This window comes from Mirounga leonina, unplaced genomic scaffold (genome assembly GCF_011800145.1).
Source record: "Mirounga leonina isolate KUSES-001 unplaced genomic scaffold, KU_Mleo_1.0 Mir_177, whole genome shotgun sequence".
In the NCBI taxonomy this organism is placed as follows: domain Eukaryota; kingdom Metazoa; phylum Chordata; class Mammalia; order Carnivora; family Phocidae; genus Mirounga; species Mirounga leonina.
In genome coordinates, this window is record NW_023270459.1 from 7798152 (window position 1) to 7819558 (window position 21407).

A 21407-nucleotide genomic window follows, 5' to 3' on the forward strand; every position below is an offset into this window, starting at 1 on the left:
GTTTTCAGAGATTTAAAAAAATCCCAGGAAAGCGGCACCTCCCAAAAGTGGGAGCCTCTAACTGGCCTAGGGGGTTACTTTTTTGCGTGACTCACTCGGCTAAGTGAACCAGGTACCTGCGAGGGAGCGGAAGTTTGCTGTTGCTTTTCAGAGGTATCTGCAACTCCTCAGAGTGGGGTAGAAAGATTTCTACAGTGTTACCTTCTGCAGAATTTTAGCTCCTCCGCTGGGCGCCAGCTTTTCCGCCCTTCAGTCTAGCGTGAATACGGTCCGGCCGCACACCCTGGAGTGCGGTCCCTCCTTCCCGGAGGAAGGAGCCCCTGTGTGCGCCGCTGTGGCCGTCTCTCCGGCCTCCTCCCGAACCGCGCAGACCTCGGCTCCCGGCGCTTGCCGGAGAGCGGCTCCTGAATCCCTTCTAACTCGCGAATCGCGGAACGAAGACAAGCACAGGTTTTGACCCGCTCCTGTAGTCGACTCTTGAGGGGGCAGAACTCACCAGACACCCGGACAGAAATATTTGCAGTAGGAATAAAGTCAGGTAAAATGCCGGGTACAGCCACCCCGCAGATGTCCGAGTAGTAGGTCCTCCGTGCGCCCTTCCCCTGAACTTCTTAGGGGGAGGACAAGACAGACCCTTTGGCCTGGCCAAACTGATCAGGCACATATATGAAGATATTTGTCCTCTGGACAGTGGGGTGGGGGAGTAGGTGTGGGCAGGGGAACTTGCAACCACAGCGGAGGTCAGCATTCTTGGAGAATGGCGCCGGGAACTACCGCAAAGCTCTGGCTTCTCAAACATATGGCCCTGCCCTTTCTCCCTCTGTAAATAACATGTGAATTACAGACTTGCTGCTACGCGGACATCAGTTCTCCCTAAACCGAGTCCCCGGTTTTGCCTGGGATCCGCGTTTTCTTCCCCCTCTCTGGCTCCTCGCTGCCAGTCCGTGTCAGGCAGCAGCCAGGTGGGGCCTGGCAAAGTTTTAGCTTTAGACCTTCTGGCTAAGATCTGCCCCAGATTCGGCCCAGCTGAAGCGTTATTTAAGCCCCTGCATTCAGGTACATACTGTGCTTGGTGCTGATTTGGGAAGCCTCCCTTCCTTTTCTCCTACGCCACACCCAGTCCACAGAAAAGGGGCAAAGAGAACTTGGAATTGCAAGGGCCAGGTTGACAGTGTCCCTCTCCATCTGTCCCATTCCTAGGACGACCTGCAAGACTAGTCCCGTTTTGAGGTCTTGGTATTAAAGGGGGTGCGTATGGTTAAAAGAACACCGCAGAGATCAGGGTTCCAGGCTGTGCCACGCCGGGCCAGAACCCTGTTTGAGTGTCCGTGCAAGGCAGCGCGGTCGCAGTATGCACTCCGCATAGCCCGTGTTGCGCGTGATGGGCTGTCGCTACGATGTGCAGCTCATTGACACTGATGGATGCGCCAATGGTTGGACGGACAGATGTTAGGGCGGATCGCACCGCGTGCGGCGTCTGAGCGGGGGAGGGCGAGGTAGCGATCCGGCGGTGGCTGCGGGGGACTCGGAGACCCGAGCTCAGGCCGCGGCCCGCAGGGGGAGGGGGTGGAGGGAACGAGGTTTGGAGAGCAGCGCGGGGAAGGAAAGGAGGAGGGGGAGCATAAGCCAGGGCGAAACTCTCAACCTTCCGTGCGCGGCGCCCAGCGCTGTGCACCCATCACTACCGGCGCGCTTAAATGGGCGCTCCGCTTTGGGAAGGTGAGCAGGGGGCAGGCAGGAGCTGACCTCGCGCGGCGCCTACCCTCCTCCAGGCAAGAGGCTCCCAGCGCCGCGACCAGAACCGAGAGGCCGCGGGCGGCGTTTGCCAACTCACCGTTTCCTCGTTCGCAAGAAGCGTTTCACGCCCCACGGCCGCGTCTCCCGGGCCTGGAGGGGCAGTCTCTCCAGCCTCTGTGGCCGCAGGCACCAACTGCTCGCCGCGCCCCCGCCCCCGAGTCCGCCACACACACGACCAGCCCCGGAGCCCAGCCGCAGCCTGACTCCGACTCCCCCGCAAACGCCCGGGGTCCGCACCCCGCAACTCCGAGCGCTCCTGCGCGCGCGAAGGCGCTGGAGGCGGCTTTATAGCCCGGGAGGACGGCAGCGGCACATCTGCATTCAAGGAGGCGTCTGGACTGAGCCCAAGCCCGCAGGCTGGGGGCGAGCGGAGACTTTTGATCTTACCGTCTGGGTGAGATCACGGTCTCCTGGTCTAAAAGAAAAGAAAGCATGCCCGTGAACTTTTAAAACAAACTTGCATAAACAATCACAAAGAAAAAAGATAGAGAGGGGGCAGAAGAAAAGGGGAAAAGAAACACAAGAAAAGGAAATATTAAAAAAAAAAAAAAAAGGAAGGAAGGAAGGAAGGAAAAAAGGAAGGAAGAAGGCCGGGGTTTGCAGCTCCGGGAACGCTCAGGCAGCCAGTCCCAGGGCGCGGGGCTCTGGCCCTCGCCGGGACTATCTGACGCGGGGCCCAAGGGAGCCCCCGGGCCCCAGCCGGCGCGCCCAGGAGCAGCGCCACCTCGGGGACCGTGGGTCTGGCGGCCGCCCCCGCACCCCCACCACCACCGCCCGGCAGCGCCCGGAGCCAGCCCCGCCGCGGCCGCCCCATTCCCGGCCCAAGAGCTGGCCCAGGGAGACGCAATCGAGCCCGCAGCGCATCGATGCGCCGCCGCCCGCGCCGCTCCGGCTCCCGCTCAGCCGCCGCCGCCCGGGGGTCTTCCCAATGAGCTCCGGCCCACCCGCGCCCTCGCGGCCGCCCGTAAGTGAGCCCGCGTCGGCCTGCCGCCAAGGCAGCCCCGCCAGCTCCCCCTCTTCGCGGCCCGCTCGGCGCCTCGGCGACCCCAATCACCCAATCAATAATCAATTCTTTTCGCCCAGTACTGCTGGCAAGCCCGGCGCTGGGCGCGGTGGCCCCCTTTCCCGGGCGCCCCGGGGCGGGGGATGGGCTTGGGAGCCCGAGTTCCTTCCCCCGCCCCCGTCCCGCCCTCGGTTCTGCCAGCCCTAGGGGTGGGGGGCGCGGCCCGGCGCCTAAGGGGCGAGGGACGGGGTGGGGGTGGAGGGACCGCGATCTTCCCAGGCAGAAGAGGAAACTTGGAGGCACCCCCTCCCACGCCGACCCCCGGGACGGGCCCGGGAAAGTTTGCCCGGGAAAAAAAAATTGGGGGAAGTGGCGGCGGCGGGTCCCGGGGGAGGAGCCCGGGTGGCGCGGGGTCTGAGAGTAGCCCCCACCCACTCCGGCCCGCGCCCGCCTCCTCCCTCGAGGGCGCCGGCGCCCGCCCGCGGGCCCTGGCATCCCCGGGGGGGCGCGGGCCCAGGCCCGGGGAGCGAGCTGGGGGCTTTGGACGCGGCGGGGTGGAGAGGAGTGCGGCTCGGGCGGGGCAGCGGGGGGCGGCCAGGGGGCGAGGCCGGGTGGGGAAGCCGGGCGGGCGGGGGTAAGCGAGCGCCCCGGGACGAGCTGGGCCGGGCCGGCGCCGCGCCCCTGCGTGCGCGCACTGGGCGGGGGCGGAGGGGCGGCACCCCCTCCCCGGACGGGGCGGGGGTCCTAGACAGGCCCGGGGCCGGGAGCGGGGGCGCCGCGCCCCCGCGGGCGGGCGAGTGACACGATCATCTCCTTTTCCTTTAAGCTTGCCTGTTGCCGACGCCGCCGCTCCAGCCGAGCCGCGGGCAGAAGACTGGACCGCTGAGCCCCGGGCCGCGGCGGCGGCTGAGCGCCCCCCCCGGATGCCGTGACCCCCTGCCCGGGGGCGGGGGCCGGGGCAGGACCGGCCGGGGCCGCTCCCGCGCTCCTCCTCCCACCCCTCTGCCCGCCTTCTCCCCCTCTCCCCGCCCCCCGGCCCCGAACCCCGCGCACCTCGTCTGGGGACGGGGCGGGGGGGGGGCAGGGCCGCCGTTCCTCCCCGCCCCCTCCTCCTCGGGCCTCTGGAGCGATTTGTCAAACTTCCCATTCCGCCGGCAGCGCGATCCTCCTCCTCCTCCTCCTCCTCCTCCTTCACCACCTCCTCCTCCTCTGCCTCCTCCTCCCCCCCGCGCTCCTCCCTCCCCGCGCCTCCCTCGCCCGCCCTCCTTCTTCCCTCCGCACGTTCGGGGATCGCGGCGGAGCGCGGAGAGGGGGGGACGCGGAGAGCCGGGGCGCAGCAGCATCCTGCGGGCGGCCGCTCTCCGGGGGGGAGGCTGAGAGCCGGCCCGCCTCGCCCCCCCCGCGGGCCCGCCGCCCCTCCCTCCCTCTCCTCAGCCCGGCAGCGGCGGCGGCGGCGGCGGCGGCAGTGGCAGTCGCCGGAGGAGCATCATGCCGAGGAGGAAGCAGCAGGCGCCCCGGCGCGCAGCAGGTACGAGCCGCTTCCCCTTCCTCCTCCTCTCCTCCTCCTCCTCTTCCTCCTCTCGCCGCGGTGCGCCTCCGGCCGGCGGCCACCCCGCTCTTCGCCCCACTCCTCGCCTCTCTCCTTCTGCCCGCGCAGAGTAACTCCGGGGCGCCAGGCTCGCTCGCTGCTCTGCTCTCTGGGTGCGTGCGCCCGCCTCGCGTCCCGGGCGCCCCCCGGACGCCCCGCCGCGCTCGCCCTGCTCCGGTTCGCACCCACTTCGGGAGCCGCGCGCGCTCGGGGCCAACTGAGCCGGGCTGGGTCCCTGCCTCTTCAGCTCCCCGGCTGCGGAGGGGATGGGAAGGAGCCCTTTTCGGTCTCTTTCTGTGGGGGGCGGGCGGGGTCACCTGAGTTCCCTGGGACACCTTCCGTGTCCTCCCGCGGCCGGCCGGCGGGGGACAGCCCCGGTGTCTGCCGAGCGAAAGAGAGCCAGCGAGTGAGCGAGCGGGTCCCTTCGGCCACCTTAACTGCTAATCCGATTGATTCTTCATTTATTGGGCCCAACGCGGGCAAGCGGTGGAAGCCAGAGCGCACAGGGTCTGGGTATTGTCAGATGACTGTCAAGTCAATGTTAGATGCTGGCGTTCTCTCTATCCGTGTTTGTTTTCCCTTACCCCCCACCCCCTCCTTCCACTGCTTCTCCCACCCTCATCTCCTCCTAGCACTTAGTTCTGGGACGTGTCTATGTACTCCCCCCTCCCCCCCTTTTTTTTTTGCCAGGAGTGTCAACTCCTGTTAAGACTGAGTCGATTTTTTTTCTCTTTTCTGGAAAAAGCATCATTGAAAACAAAACAAAACCCACACACATAACATTATTTTGCAATAATGTCAGTTGGGGGCATGTTGCCTGGAAGAAGGGTTTCTGGCCCTTTGCCACCCTTGATTTGATGACTGATTGATCGCCCGTCATGCTGCTGCCTTTGATCTATTCATTCCCAATAAACATCAATAAATCACTCGCAGTGGTGAGGCCAAGCTCTGTGACGTCACTAGGGCCCTGTCCGTGCAACTTCGGGATTTTGGGACGGATTGCTGAGAGGACCACATATGGACGGGATGTATTTTGATATGAGTAACACTCAGATGTGCAGAGGTTCAGATGCTGCCTGAACGGGAGCGTTAAGTGGAGGTTCATTTCTTTTCTTTTCTGTTCTTCTCTTTTGGTGGAAGAAGGGAGAGCAGAGGGAAGGGTCAGGGCATTGCCTGGCGCCCTTCTTGGATGAGGGCATTGTGCCCATGCTGCCCCTGAGTGCCTGTGGCAGCCCTGGGGGTGACGGTGACGGTCATTTCCATCATGTGAGCGGGCAGTGCCCATGGAGCTCACACATTGGCTGCACTCTGAACCAGAGTCTTCTTACACAGGGTCACACAGAGGGAACACTCTTCTTTCTTCTTCCAGAAAATGTACTTTCTTGTTCATGTCTTAAGAAAATCCTCGAAGAAAACGGATGTGGTTTGGGGGCATATAATGCAGGTTTTGCTCTCTGTCCTCAGTGTTGCCCAAATTTAGGAAGTTTGAAAATCCCAGCGGTGGTTCTAGGGAGGGTGCTGCCACTCAGGTCACCTCCTGGCTGATGCTTCTTGCCCATCCCACTTTCTCCTTTAAATTCCAAGCTCAAGCAATGAGCTTATCTACCCAAAATAAACTCTAAAAGTTTGGAGGACTCCTTCACAAAGTTGGGCAGTAGGAGTGTCTTGGGCTTCTTCCAGTCTTTTAAATTTTTTCTTTCCTTTTTGGATGCACATTTTAAGGTATCTGTGTGCCTCAATCAAATGAACCATATGTGATTACATCTTTACATTTAGTTTAGAACTCTCTCTACGGTTGCTTCATCTTTTCTCCTCCACCTTGCCAATCTGAGAGTCTTACAGGATAACTTTCTGCTAAAAATATTAGCGAAGGGGGAAATGTACTGTTGATTTTATTTATTTATTTATTTTTAAAGCAACCTGTTCACTAACCTTCTTGCACCTTTTAAAAAGCCAGCCAGGAAATATCAGGTCAGTTAAGAAATATTCATTATATAAAAACTTGACTGCCCGGCTAATAGGAGATGGAAGAATGGTTTTGCTCTATCAAAATGACCCGTCAAAACGACTTTGTTTCATATTTGATTTAATTGTCTCTCTCCTGACAGGCACATTCATCAATAGCTTAATGGTCAATCAGAAGTTGGCAGCGTGAGTGCTTTCTTTCTTTCCCATACCCGGGTTTTGGATTTACTTTATCAGAATGCCTCTGCCTAATGGACGTGTGGAGGAGGGGGTGGAGAATGTCTGAAGGGCTACTTATTTAAGAAGAGGGGAGGGATAAAAAAAAAAAAAGGAAGAAAAAAAAAAGAACCCTCCACATTTAGGCCGGTGCTAAGTATTCCCAGGCCAGCAAGTGAGCTGCCTGAGGTTTTTGTTTGTTGGTTGGTTTGGGTGCACGAGAAACTTCCCATTTTTTTCCCTCCTGTTTTTAGTTCTCACAGCTGCAAGTTATAAGGTTCATGCCTGCTTTTGTGGCATCCTGGGAGTGATGACAAATTGATTGCTTTGCACTGATAGAGAGTGGGAAAAAGAAAGATGTCTGCTGATTGGTAACTGGAAATCCAGTCCCCAGCAACCTTGAGAATACTCGAGAATTTTTTTTCCCCTCCAAACTGAAAGGTCCGCTCAGCCATAAAAAAAGAAAAGTTGTTTTGCCAGCTTCATTAGTGTTCACCTAATTAGCTGTAAACCTGATGGATTCCTGACAGCTTTAATGATTGGAGATGACAAGCTCGACGCAGTGTCATCCAGCAGAATTAGGTTTGCAGCTAGTTTGATGTAATCAAGTTGATATTACACAGTCCTGGCTGCCTTTAGTTGTGCATTAACTCAATTTTCTGCTGCAGGTGACAAATGGGCTTTGGTACCTGGATAATCATGTCATAGGAATTAGGGCCCTTTTAATGGTCTGGGGTAGAATAACAACCACAAAGGGCTGAGAGCTGGGTAGAGCTTGCAGACATAGCAGACAGGTGCACATAGTCTTCATATCTAGGCCAAATGTAACATTGCTCTCCAGAAGGCCAGAGCAGCCTCCAAGAATCCCTGAAAAGACGTATTTCTGTACTTTAGGATTTTCTTTCTTTTTTTTTTTTTGATAGAAATTATGCATGGCTTCGTGTCTGTTCTCAAAGGGAGAGAGACGTTTCTTCACCTGCCGAAGAGAAACCTGGGCAGGAGTGTCCTTTCTCCAGGCGTGTCATTTCAAAGGGCCATACATTCGTGCTGGCCAGATGTTGCTGCCTCAGAGTAAGAGGGTTGGAGAGGCCAGTGTCCTTCAGGCAAGATGACCATTGTCCCTTGCTCAAAACGGGACTCTTACCTGGGCGTGATTTTTTTTTTTTTTTAAACGAGTGTTTTTTGAAGATACCAGAAAAAAAAAATGAGAGCAGTATTTCATAACAAATAACATTTTATCCATTCATATCCATTTTCTGGGGGGGAGGGAACTGTACAGTCTTAAAAAAAAATTGCCTCAACTTGCAAAAAAAAAAATCCTCAGTGAACAACTTGCTATTGACCTTTCGAGTCTTACTCGTTGAAAGAGAATAATCTTCTAAGGAGTTCTTGGGTGGTCACATCAAGAGGGGGAACCTTTAAGCATCTTGATTTTTGTAAAAGTGGTTTGAATCCCTTAGGTTCTGCTGGTGTTCCAGATCACTGTGGGGCCCTGGGGGCAGGATGGGCTTGCAGTGGCAAAGCAGAGGGGGTTCGCAGTGCCAGTGGGTTTGGGTATGCCTAAAACGTAGTGCGCCTGGTGCTGCCCATGTACTGTGGTCCGGGCCTTCGTAAGGCCCGTCCACACACTGGGCAGCTCCTCTCCTCTGTCGGAGGCACGTGAAGCATTCAGGAGGGCGTTTCGGCAGTAGCCCTGGGAACATATTCGCTCTCAAGCTTGCCGCACATTTCTCCTTTGGACAGGTATTCTGCCCTGTAGCAAGGTGACAAGATGACTGGTTCGGGCTGCTCTGTGATCCGTCCCCCCGCCCCCCATTTTCCTACAAAATGTGGAGGAACAATGCACATTTTAAAAAGGAAAATCAAGAAGATGAAGGAGAGAAACAAAGAGGGCAGGAGGCAAGGGTATCCCCCTGGACATCCACCTAGGGAAGAGAATCTTCCAGAATCAGCTGCTGTGCCCCCATTATCTTGACAACTGTCAGTTAGGGCTTCAGTGCTCTCCAGGGCCACACTTGATTGTGAGCGGTGGATGTTGTCATTTTGTTCTCAGCGTTGCCTTGAGCGCGCTCATAAGCGAGCGATAGTCAATAACTGACGTATCAGCAGCTCTTCCCCAAATTGTCTCACCCGTCTGCCTTTTCCCTCTTTTTACCAAAGATTGTTCTGTAAAGCGATCAGAATAAAAGGTGACTGCTCAGGGCCCTGGGGACGCCGGGGGAAGCCCAGGTGAGGTCCCAGAATTAAAGCCCTTACTTCCTCCCCTCCCCACTTCTACTCCTGGGGTTTCTGGAAGGAGAAGGATCACCTTCTTGAGGGCAAAGTGACTCCACCATGTTGGGGGCTTCTCCTTTCACACCGGTGGTGGCCGAGCCAGGCTGAGGCGAGGGCTGCAGTCATAGGCAGGGGAGCAGAAGGGACAGGAGCGGAATCCCCATCCTGGTGTACAACACCCATGTTAATCCACGGACGTGAGCAGGTCACAGTTATTCTGAGTGCAGTTTGTGAGGCTTTCCTGCTGGCCCATTTTTATTCCTGCCTGTCACTGGACAAACTATAAAAATAGCTTTAGTCTGGTAGTTAAAAAAAAAAAAAAAGAAAGAAAAGAGAAAGAAAAAAGAAAAAAAAAAGAAGTAGGGTGTGTGTCCCCCCTTCTATGTTAGTGTGCAGCCCAGTTAGGTAGATGGGCCTTTCTTTCAAAGAAGCTGTCTCGTAACACCCCTGTAGCGTTTTCCCACAGCCCATGGAGGGAAACAGGACAGCACATAGCGGTGCCATCACTTACCCCAGACCCTCTCAGGTGTCACGGCGGCACGTGTATGTGTGTGTGCGCGCGCGCGTGTGTGTGTGCGTGTGTGTGTGTATTTTAGTCATGCTCCAAATTGTGGTTTCTCTGTCTGAAGTTAAAAATGAAAGGTGAATACAATATATTGTATTTGGTAACAATGATATGGACTGGTACATCTAGACAGATAATGTGCAGTTGTAATTAGACTCAATAGACAGGCAGTCATTTTTAAATTCTTTGACACATGCATAAAATAGTCATATAATAAGATAAGATGACAATTTTATGTTAGGTTGATAAAGTGTCCCGATACATGCATTTAAATGTCTGTAAGCCTTTAAAAAAAATCCAGACAGATTAATTCTAGTTTCCAGTATTTGCAGTTAGTCATTAAATTAATTTTTAAATCCTACTAAACAATGGCTATGAATATGTTTTTTTTTTATTTTCCTTCTAGATTTTTTTTTTTTTTTTACCTGAATTGCAAGGGATGGCTACATAGACTTGGTAGCTTTCTCTAGTTTTTCAGCATTGGTAAACAATTACATTAAATGTGGATGTAAAAATTCAGTTTACTGTTTGTAACCAGAATAATGCTATGCATTTTTGGAAATAAAAAAAAAGGGAGAGACAGTAATAGAGCATAATCTGCTTATGACCACTTGCCTCAACAACTGTCATACTCTAGGTTTAGGAATCTTTATTAGAAAGATTACATAGTGTCCTTGACCAAATATTGAATATTTTATAAGCCCCATTTAAAAAAGAAGACATTTCGAGCACATACACTTGATTTGATCAGCACTTAGATTCTTGGGTTTAATTACTTTCAATTCTGTAAATTATTTTAGTATTTCAGCAAGAGTGGCCCAAGAGATGTATCGGTGGGGGGGGGGGGGGGGGCTGAGGAGGCATTTCTCCAAAGGTCACGTTACCTGGACTTTTTGACCATCTTCTTACCTTGTTTTCTTAGATGTGCAAAGGTGTGGCTCTTGAAGAATAATTTCAATTTGTTTGGGCTTAATGATAAATTATTAATTCATATTGTCAGGACACATGTTATTAATTATGACTGTGTTTTCTTCATCCAGAACAGCTGTTGGGGAAACAGTGTAAGTTCAGATTGTCTTCAGGGGGAGGGCGCCAAAGCAAAGAACTTACCAACTCCTTGTCATCATATTCTTGGTCCCCTTCCTTTGGGAATGAAGCATTGCAGGGGCTGAGTGAAGGGGAGAGGGGGACTGTTCATTCTAGACCAAGACGGGCACTGGCAAATGCTAAGTAATGTACATTTTTTGAAAAGCAAGCCTAACTCTCAATTTTCTGTGAGTTCGGCTGGGATTCTGAAGGGGGTAATTGGTCCCTTCCCAAGTCCAGGTTTGGATGGGCTGCCCTCTTCATCCCACCAGTGCATCTTGTTTTCTTCTTATTCTTCGGTAGACCAGAAGGTCATGGTCACAAGTCTGTAGTGACAGAAAGCAAAAATACTCTTGAGTGCTTGTTTGTTCCCCAAACTGGAACCCGTCCTTAATGGAGGGCACAGCGCTGTTTGGTAATATACGTGAAATGACTCAAATTCATTTACTTTTGATTTTTCCATTCCCATCATTAAATCTAGTCCTATGTATTCAGTTTCCTCTGAGTTCTTTGAGAAATGCATGTTGCATAAAATAGGCAATTTTTAATGAACAATTTAATGTAAATGGGTTTTGAATTTAAATTAATATTAATGAAGCCTTGAGTGAATTTATTTTGCATACGTAAAGACTTGTAAGTCTTTCACCCATGTGCGTTCTCCTTTATGTAGTAACATTGGTTGGTTGGATTAACTTGCGCCTTTTAAAGATTTACACTTAAAAAAATTAAATTGATTTTATATGTCCAATAGCCCCAACATATTATTAGGCAAAGGTGTTACTTAATTTAAAGAAAATATACCTCATTTCCTATTAAACCTCTGAGTTTCCATTACCCTGTTCTTCCTGCAAGCTGCTTTCGCTTTGGCATTTACTGCTGGGGAAAATACATACCAACAATAGTTACTACAATCAAGATGCTTTCTTTCTTTGGCTTACCTCTAATGCATTATGTATCCTGGAATGATGGGGAGTTCTGTAATTAATTCTGTTAGATGTAATTGCTATAATCACTTTGATGTTACACATAATAAAGGTAATATGGTAAGCACATAAAAAAATATAAACACCTTATTGTAACACTACTACTAAAATTCCTCCTCATCAAGTCTGGTTTATAGACAAGTGTTCTTAACTAGTTTTGGTCCTAGGTGACAATTTATCCGAGCCGTGTTCATTGATATTCCAAAGGAGAGTCATTTATTGGAAAGGATGGGCCTTGTCTTGGAGAGATCTCCAAGCTGGTTGCCTAGGAATCTTAATGCCCTTTTCCTTAAAGATGTGGCTAATTAGAAAAGGTGACCATTCTTTTCTGTAGAGGAGAGAGGTAAGCGCTCCAGAAACAGCCATGAAACGAGGTAAGAAGAGGGTGGCATAGGAGGGGAAGAGATGCTCCGAGAAGTGATAGCCGGGGTTTCAGATCAGAAGAGGCGCTGTTCTGAAGGTTTTCTCATGGTGTGGGATTATGGGAAGTGCCGTGTGTGTGTGTGTGTGTGTGTGTGGGCGTGCGAGAGCACGCTAGAGCATGTGCTCATGGTTAACCGGAGTTCGGCTGATGTTGCCTGTTGGACAGAACCCTTGGTGGTATTTGAGACCTGCCCCCAAGCCTTGGTGCACCTACCCTGGATGCAGGCCACCATAGGACGGAAGAGAACTTTGCCTGAGACCCCATGCACATAATCCTTGTGGGATGTTTCCAAACATGTGTAAATTATTCTTTGCCAGGGCAGCTTGCAGGAGGTGGAGAATGTGGTGGCTGAAGAAGCTTGTCATTTGATTTTTTTTTTTTTCTCTGTGGCTATCCTGGAGTCAGGCTAGCGCGGACATCGGTTTGACTCTCGTCCCCAGATGCACCCCGTCCCGTGTGCTACAAAGAGGTCATGAAACCTCATGACCCAGAGTCAGCTTTACAGCCTGGATGGGAATCCTGCACACTTATATTTTATTTTGCAGTGAGTTTTAAGTGCCAAAGCACAGGAATCAGTCATACACAGAAATCAAATGAGAGAGTGTACGTGTGAGGAGGGGATGCCAGAGTCTCTTTGGAGGAAGCTCAGGGTGTTTTTCAGATGGCCATCAGATGGACAGTGACAGCCGTGAGTCCCTAGACCGTGCCCTGGGCCCGCAGAGCTTGGTCTGGCCGTGGCTCTGGTCAGCTGGGCGCAGACCAGGCCAGGGGAGAGCAGGGTGCTGCTGCAGAAGGCCTGGCAGGGCCTGCCTCCTGGGCGCTGGGCCCAGGGCACCCTGCCTGCCAGGTGAGAGGGTCCTCGGGTCTGGGCCCAGGGCCGGGCTACAGCCAGGCAGCCACCAGCCCTCCTGTGGTGAGCCTGGGCTGGTTTTGATGGCCAGGATGATAAAAGGTCTGAGAACTCCATAGGCCCCTGTAATCAGGGCCAGCACTGACATCCTTCTCAAATTTGACAGCTTCTTCCTTTTCTCTTCTCACAGCCAAGCCTTTCTCAACCGAATTTCCCCGCCCTCCCCCTCTCCCCTCCCTCCCTCCCTGCCGCCACTCACCCCTTCCCTCCCTCTTCTTTCTCTGTGCGTCTCTCCTGTTTCATGTTCTTGATCAGTCTCAGATGCCTGGAATTATTTTTTTTCGGGCGGGAGGGGGAGTGTTGCTTTAGGTTTGTGGGTTGGGCAGGTGTGAGAGGAAGTCTGTGTTTTTTTTTTTTTCGTTTTTTTTTTTTTTTTGTACTGTAGGCCTGTTGCTAATTAATGTTCCTCCATAAGATTCTGTCGGAGTTGAGTAATGTTTTTGATCTTTATGCCTGATAACTGCATACTTAATGAGATTTCAAAGCTGTGAGTGCAGCTCCCTACAATTATTGACAGATGCCTTTTCTTTGCCATTGGGTTCAGCTTCATAAATCCTCTTGCCGTAATGAGGTTCAGCAGTGCCACCCTGGCAGTGAGCTAATGAAAGGGGGGAGGGCGAAGCGGCTCATGGCTGTCTGACACATTTTTTTCCTTTAAAATTTACTATGCAGATGTCAAGCTGCGGGACGATTACTTCAAACATGCTAATTTTTATCTTGCTTTTGTGTCAGCCCTTTGCCATTAAAAAATAAATAAATAAAAGGACTAACCTTACTCTCCACTTGATTTCTTTTTTCTTTTTTTTTTTTTTCCCTAAGTCACATTTTTAATAACCCATGGTGTGTGACTGCTGTGGACTTTGACACCCATGCGGCCTTTTGCAGGTATCCAGTGGCAGAACCTTGATGGGGTTTTTTTCTTTTTTTTCTTTCTTTCTTTTTTTTTTTGCCATTGGAAGTGCAGGGGGAGGATAACATGCGATTTCCCCAGGCCTCCCATCAGCCTGCCCTAAGTATGCACTTGAAACGTCGGAGAATTCATTTCAGAGTTCTGGAACTAAATCCTGGTGGAGAAGAGCTGCACCATGCCAAACAGTCGATTTCCTTTTCAGCGGAGTCATACATCACTGACCCACCCTTCCCTCCTGACAGAATGACATATGTCATTTATCATATGGGCCCCAGCCAGACAACGGGGAGGGGAGGGAAGCCCAGTCCATGTGATGCTGTCTCCTCCTCCCAGTCCTGTACCGTTGGCTTGCAGAGAGAGGCTGCTGATTTGGCGAGAGAGGGACGGGGAGGAGGGAGGAGAGGCAGGGGCGAGGAGAGGCGAGAGCCTGCTCCGTGTGTGTGGATGGCTGTCTGGGTGTGTGGCGTGGCGGGCGCGAGATTGGCAGAGGCACCGAAGAGGTTATGTTCTTTCATATTATCTGCTAAACCACACTGTTCAGCCTTTGACGCTCTTCTGACTCTCCCCCCCCACCCCCATTCCTTTTCTCCTTTTCCTTCTGTTTTTCCCTTTGGTAGTCGAGGAAAATAGCAGCAACAACAAACCAGGGATGACAGGTATCATTCAAACCACCCTGGCTTATGAGGGGTGGTAGAAATGAATCTCAGGGCTCCTGGCTTCACATGATTCAAACATGCGTTATTGAAGATGGATGTTCCTTAAGAAAAGATTGATGGTGGATGCTGGGCTTAGGGTGCCATTTATCATTTTGAATATTATTTAGACTTGCCGTGTAAACCTGTAACTTGAGAGTTGGACGAGCTGGAGCAGGGTAGGGGCCTGTGTGTGTGTGTTTGTGTGTGTGGGGGTGTGTGTTTCCATCGATTGGCCTTGGGCTCTCATTGCTGCTGACCAGACAGGAGCCCTCCCATTTACAGTATAGAAGACACACACCCCAAAAAAGGAAGGGGGGAGGTTTTAATTTTGAGTAATTTCCAAGGACATTTTTCCAAGGGAAAAATGAAGTATCTGTGATTTAGACTAAAGCTAACAGGCAACTTCTCTCTCTCTCCTTCTCTCTCTCTCTCTTTCCCCCTCTCTCTCCCCCGACAGGGGCAGTCACGTACGAAACATTAAAATATAAACAGAGCTGTAGTTGCCAAAGCCAGGACCCTTGCCTGATTTTTTAAACTCTGTGACATGCTTTAAAAAAAAAATCTGTATCTGAAAAGCTTAGCACAATATAACTATTCAAAAAAGACTGGTTGGCTTGGTTAGCAGTGTGAGAATGAAGAAACAGACTTCCACGTCTCAGGAATATTTCAGATAAAAAATGATCTTTTGTGGCTCCCTGCCCCTGCTCCCAGCGGCCTCCTCCCCTTTTGTGTCTGCACTCTGTCCCCCTCGCAGGCCCCGGCAGACCCCCACCAGGACTGATGTGGACAGCTGTTTCCAGGCCCCTCCACCGCCTGCCCGGCTAATCACTTCTGGTTCTTTGGCACCCTTGAGCTCTGCTCCGGGACACCCCCACCTACTGGAAGTAGTTAGGGACGCAGGCTGGCTTTCGGATGGAGCCCCCAGCTGCTGGGAGAATCAGCGCTGAGCCAGTCTTGCTGCATTTTGGGCTGCGGAGGCCTCGCTGCCTGCTTCCCCGGGTGGAAAAAGGAAAACAAACTGCTGGCCTTCCTGCTCCGTTCTCCTCCACCAGGAGAGCCCCGATAGTGCAAATTTAATTGGCAGGCATTCTATTAAATATGTGACTTTATTTGGGTCTGCTAATTAAATTTAGGGCTCCTTGTATGACTTATAGTGTGGACATTAATTTAAAAAATTGATGGGACAAAAAGTTAGGCTGCGGTAGTTTTTTATCTAAAGAAATGAGAATCTAGAATTGGCAGAAAGGCTGGATGTTCCTATCTTGCATATCTTGCTGCTTCTGGGACAAACTTTTCCCTGACGTGTGAAAAGCCTGCATCTACCATAAACAGGAGAGATGTGGAAAGGTGGCTCGTTCACTCACCGACTCCAGGCAACTTTGTGTGTGTGTGTTAATTTCGAAATAACTTTATTAGCAGCCTGACGCCTTGCACACGAGGCTGACTTAGGATTCCCTTTCGGTGTTGCCCAGCGGGTGCCCAAAATTGGGTAGAATCAGATTTATATCCTTGGTTGGTGCCTGGACTCGCGTCTGACTATAAAAAGCTGATACTGGGGTGCCTGGGTGGCTCAGTTGGTTAAGCGACTGCCTTCGGCTCAGGTCATGATCCTGGAGTCCCGGGATCGAGTCCCGCGTCGGGCTCCCTGCTCAGCGGGGAGTCTGCTTCTCCCTCTGACCCTCCCTGCTCTCATGTGCTCTCTCTCATTCTCTCTCTCTCAAATAAATAAATAAAATCTTTAAAAAAAAAAAAGAAAAACTGATACTGTTTCTTGCGGAGACTTCACGGAAGAAAGGAAAACTTTGATCCGCTGCCCTTGCACTTGGCCAGTGTTGGAGGAAATTGGGAGTACAAGTGCCAATTTGCAGGAACAATTGTAAACACACCTTTGCTACAAATGGCATCATCCCATTCTTATCGATTAGAAAAACTTTGCTATTAATAGGTGCAAAGTCCATTTCAGGTATAATTGGTAAGGAACTGAGTGCACTCATGGGAAGAAACCTTGTTTTGTTTTTTGTTCGCTTTCCTTCTTATCCCCTTTTCTCAGTTTTATGGCTGGAGACATGATTTATTGCAGCCATCCATCTTGGGGGCTCATCCATCACACCCGGGTTGCTAGGAGATTGCAGCAGCAGCTGTTTGCTCTGAATCAGACAGAAAAGTTGTCAATCATCAAAGGCAGGTGAATAGCATTAGAAACACGCTATTGTCAGACGGAATAATTAATCAAAGAGAGAAAAGATAATTAAAAAGATATGACCCTTGCAAGTACTTGCTCTGGGTTGCCTGGAAAAAAAAAAAAAAAAAAAGAAAAGAAAGAAAGAAAGAAAAACTGCCTGGTCTTTTCTAGACACTTAAGCAGCTGAGGGCTGATAAAATATGCACTCTGCAGTGCATAGTTTTTAATTAATTGAAAAAGGTTCAACATTCAAAGACGATGCTAGAGAAAAGTCCGATTATGAGCAGAAGTAATATTTATTGTTTGCATGAAGGGCTTGACACAGGGTTCTAACTTTCTGTCACAGATGTCCGGCTTCCCTGGCTGGAGGAGGCGTGGGCTGGGGTCTTCAGGTAGCATCCCTGCTCCTGTCCTCTGGGCCCCCCTGGCTGTCATGCTAGGCTATTGAGGAGAGCCTCAGACCGGAGAAGCTCTGCTAACCCGGACCACATGTCCTTCCACAGTTCTGCTGGGTTGGAACTGAATTCCTTAGATAAGACAAGAATTTTTTTTTTTTTTTTTTTTTTTAAATGAAGGGGGAAGGCTTGGCAAGCATGCCATACGGTCTACCTGCAGGCTGCACGGAGAGAGAGCTCTGTAGTACTTCACCTGCCCGGGAACATGCTCCAGAGAGCACATGCTCTAGGTTCCCGGAAGAGAATTTGTAATCCATCTTGGTGTGGCCCCAACAAAGTGCATCGGTGACTTCCATCCCCAGCGATAACCTGGCATCACGTTCGGAGGAGACCTCCCAGTTACAATCTAGAAATAATTTTGGGTGCCCATTTCAGTCTCAAAAATATTCATAGATGAGGAAGTCATCCTTGCCTTTTCTGAAGCTAAAATATTCTGGAGAAATTGGAAAACGTATTAAAGACTCGATAGAAAGTGGCATATCTGGAGTTGCTTTTCAGTTAAATATGCTGCAAACCCTGAAACAGATCTACTCTTTTATTTTTGGATACTATGCTTGATTTTCACACCATTCTCTTCCCAAAGAATAGCAGGACTACTAAAATTAGCAGGAGGAAAAAAGGCTTGAATATTAGAATTCATGAGAAGGAAGAAAGCAACACTTTTTTAGTTGGGACGCCGCTCTCAGGGCGCACCAGATCGGAACACCGGGAACTCCATTCCTCCGCTCCCTGCACGAGGCAGCCCTGCAGATTAGTTGCGGGACATCCCAAGGGAGTCCCCAGGGGCTGCACATCGGGGTGTGACGTCCTCCTTTTCCCAGAGTGCACTGGGAGCCCCCCAGGGGTGACACGACACTGGCCTTTTGGTGTGTGTGTGTGTGAGAGAGAGAGAGAGAGAGAGAAAGATGCCCAGATAAGAAAAAGCACCTGCCAGACTTCCTGGAGCCCCCACAGGGGTCTCACCTGTTCAGGTGTAAAAGGTGGAAGGAGGAAGCGTTTCTATTCAGAACTTGACCTTCAGGGAACAGATGACTTTGACTTCTGGCTGCTACCTGGGTCCTTGAGCCAGTGTCCCCTTGGTGGCCTTCTGAGTTCTCCAGTCAGACTTGGAGTTACCTAATCTCCTAGCGGTTGTCCTGGAAGGTTGACATTTTCTCGGGCAGGGTCCGTTCATGACCTGTAAGGGACTGCGGGGCCAGGAGGCCAATGTCAAGGGGGGGGGATGCCGGGCCCGGGCTTGGGCGCCTCCCTGAGATATCCTGGGTGTCTCGAGGGGCCAGGGGATCTGGCCCTTTGGAGACGCACAGTGGAGGTAGATCTTCTCGGCCCTCCAAGAGAAATTCTCGGAGTTGTCATCTCCCCGTTACAAATAATTGCTGAGAAAGCACGTTGCCTAATGTCAGCCAAGACGATTCCAAAATGTGGCGGCTCATCAGGTGAGGGCAGAGGCAGTGAGCTCCCTGGGAATCATTTATGGTAGATTTATGAAATCACAGGCAAAAAATATCAACCTTCAGTGCTAGTGAAATCAGGTTGAAATTTGCTTCCCCTTAAAAAATGGAACAAAAAGAAAAACCAAGGTGGGGTGGGGAGGAAAGTCTTTTAAGTTTTGAGAAGTTCATGCAGGTCATTTTGGGGTTTGGTGGGGGGGCTGTGGTTAGGATCTGATGCTTCCTGTTCTCCCAGGTAACCTGTGACATCTGTTCAAGTGGCCCACAAAAGAAATGAGAGGCCAAGGAGCTGGGGGAGAGGGAAGGGCAGGTTGGTTGTCTGGAGGAGGCTTTGGTTCTGTGAGTGTACATTTTGGCCACGATTTGAGTGTCTCTGTCCCTGGATTATCATTTCTACGAGAAGGGAGAGGAATACATAGGGGTCTGTCGTGTCTCCGGGGGCAGGATAGAGCTGCCGTATTCCAAGTCACGTTATGGCAGGACATCGTGGGACTCCACCGCGCCCCCCCCCCACGTCCACGTGATATTTGAGTGTTTTATCTCAGTGAGGCGCACGTGTCCCTCTCGCAGTTCCAGGAGACAAGGTTACCTGGAAGTTGTTTTGGGTTTTCTCAGCTCAGGTGCCACAGATGCAGAGCAGACCTGGCCCCCACCCTTCTGGCTCTGCCCGAAGCCTTAGAATGCCATGGCTGGGAAATAGAAAGCAAGCACAAATTAACCAGTGGGACTCCCTGTAGGTGAAGACGTTCTAAAACGCTTAAAAGACCCCAGAACACCAAAGATGGAGTTGTCACTATTCCTCTGCCTAATGGAAAGCTTTGGGAAGGGGCGGGGGGTGGGGGGAGGCAAGGATTCATCTTTGCAGGAGGAGAACCCTGGGTTACCGGGGCTTTCCACGTGGTGCAGTGCTCCCCCCTCCTGGCATTCCATTTCCTGCCTTTGTTTTTGCTCTAGGCCTGTAGTAAAATGGCTCTTTCGTATATATTAGTTAGCGAATACTACATCAGTGTAATGTATGAGGCTGCGGTGGTGTTATTTTCTCGAGCTTTTCTGTATAAAATAGTAAGGCAACATGGACACTCTGCTACGTGACTGAGGTTCCTACTGAGATGGTTAGGTGAGTAAGTAATAGAACAAACACATAGTCAGCCGGGCAGGGGAAAATAAATAAAATAACAGCATGTTCTTGGTTCTCAGAGCCATGCAACATGAGTTCCTTCAGATTGGGTCCTGGAGCTCCAGACTTTCTGATGAAGTGTGGGTGGGGAGGGAGAAAGGTATTATTTGGAAACACATGTACTCGCTCCTTGTGAAAGAAGTGAAGTATTTAACATTTCTCCAAGGAAAACATCTTTCATTACTTGACGTGTTCTGTGGTAATGATTTTTCAGTTCAACAAACAAGTACTTATTAGCGTTCGTGCGGGAACCTGGCTGAGGTGGATGGCAGGGCCATTTTTAACGGGGCCTCGCTGGCCAAGGTGAAAGGAGCCTGGCCGGTCGCAGGTGGTCCCGGTGCAGGCTCGCTGGCTGCCTGCGTGCACGGTCCACAGCTCAGGCCCCACGGGGGTGCAGGGTCTGCTCCTGCATGCCCTCTGAGCTCAGCCCTGTGGCCTGCGGGCGCAAGTTGGGAGGAAATCAGCAGAGTTGGTTTTTGCTTGTGTTTTGTTGCAAACAGCACATTCGGTGGTACTCCCTTGATGGTTTAAAAATGGATTTGCCTAGAGAGATGGCGTGTCAGGAGTTTGGCCAAGGACTTGGTGGTTAAAAGGACTGTTTAGGTTAGAGTTAGTAAGAGGGGGGGAGAGCCAGGTGGGCGACTGTGCTGGGACGTGGCTGACCTTTCCCCTCCCCATCCCGTGCCCCTCCTCTGGCTTGAACAGCAGTGGGCTCCTGTGCCCCGTGGTAGCATTTTCCTGATTTGGGGAGTGTTGAGAAGGCAGCTGCAGTGCTCTGGGCTCTCTCTGGGTGGGGGTGGAGGGAGAGAATGCGCTGCATTCCTCGGAAGCTCAACTGTGGCCCCAACTCTCAGGGACCCTTGAGTATGGCCTTCACCCTTGGTTTCATTTTGCTTGTCTTTTCTCTTATTAGAAGGGTGGGTTAGCCAGTCTAATTGCATGCCTGCAAGAGATATAGCTTTTCCTTGCATTCCTATTGTGGTGTTCTTGAAATTAGAAATAGTGAACTATGGCACTTCTCATAATCCCCGAATCACAGTTCTCTACACCGGAATCCCCACCAAATCGAGAATGAGTATTGATGGGTGGTGGCTTCCTGCAAACTTCGTTATTGATCTCAGTTCCCAAATACAGCTGATAACCTCCGTGCGTCAGCCCCCAAGTCCCATCTGATTCCGGATGATCTGCCATCATCACCCCCAAAAACGTGATCTCGGTTTACATCCCACGAGGACGTCTTCCTTCGGTGCATGGAGATTGCCTTCTGCTCGCAGAACCCGCTGGCTCGGTGGCTCCTTCTGCCATGTCAGTGTGGGGAATGTGGCAGTTAGCACTGTTTATACATTCCAGGAGTATTAAGCAGTTAGGTTACTGGAACTGTGGCAGAGCTTGGGGGAGCCGCATTCGGGGCCGTGCCTCTGTAATCAATTACGGAGCATATCATGAAATTCCAGATGTAATAATAAAGTTTATGATGATTATATTGTCAGGAGGCACGGAACACAGCACCTCATTGACAACTGCAGGAGCAAGGGGGATGGGCCAGGGTTTAGACTGCGGTGTTAGAATACGACAAAGGCTTTTATCATGGAAGGATAATTTTGCCCTTCGGCAGCAATGTGCACATTTTTTGTGAATGGGCGCATTCATTTTGGGAGACCCAGCCACAGTGGGAAAAGCGGCACACGTGTTCCATCTCTATCTCGAGGTTGCCCCTGCCCGGAAG

At 51.3% G+C, this 21407-nt stretch overlaps 1 protein-coding gene across 2 annotated transcripts in view; it reads left to right on the plus strand.

Annotated features, from left to right (window-relative positions):
• The first annotated feature begins 3885 nt into the window (after positions 1 to 3885).
• Positions 3886 to 21407, plus strand: part of TSHZ3 (teashirt zinc finger homeobox 3) — a 101272-nt gene continuing 83750 nt past the window's right edge. Inside the window, exon 1 of one of the 2 annotated variants that reach the window (XM_035023537.1) lies at positions 3886 to 4328. In XM_035023537.1, the coding sequence (XP_034879428.1) occupies positions 4289 to 4328 (40 nt within the window). In that variant the 5' untranslated portion in view covers positions 3886 to 4288. The remainder of the gene's footprint in view (positions 4329 to 21407) is intronic. The other variant, XR_004682558.1, reaches the window with a different exon arrangement.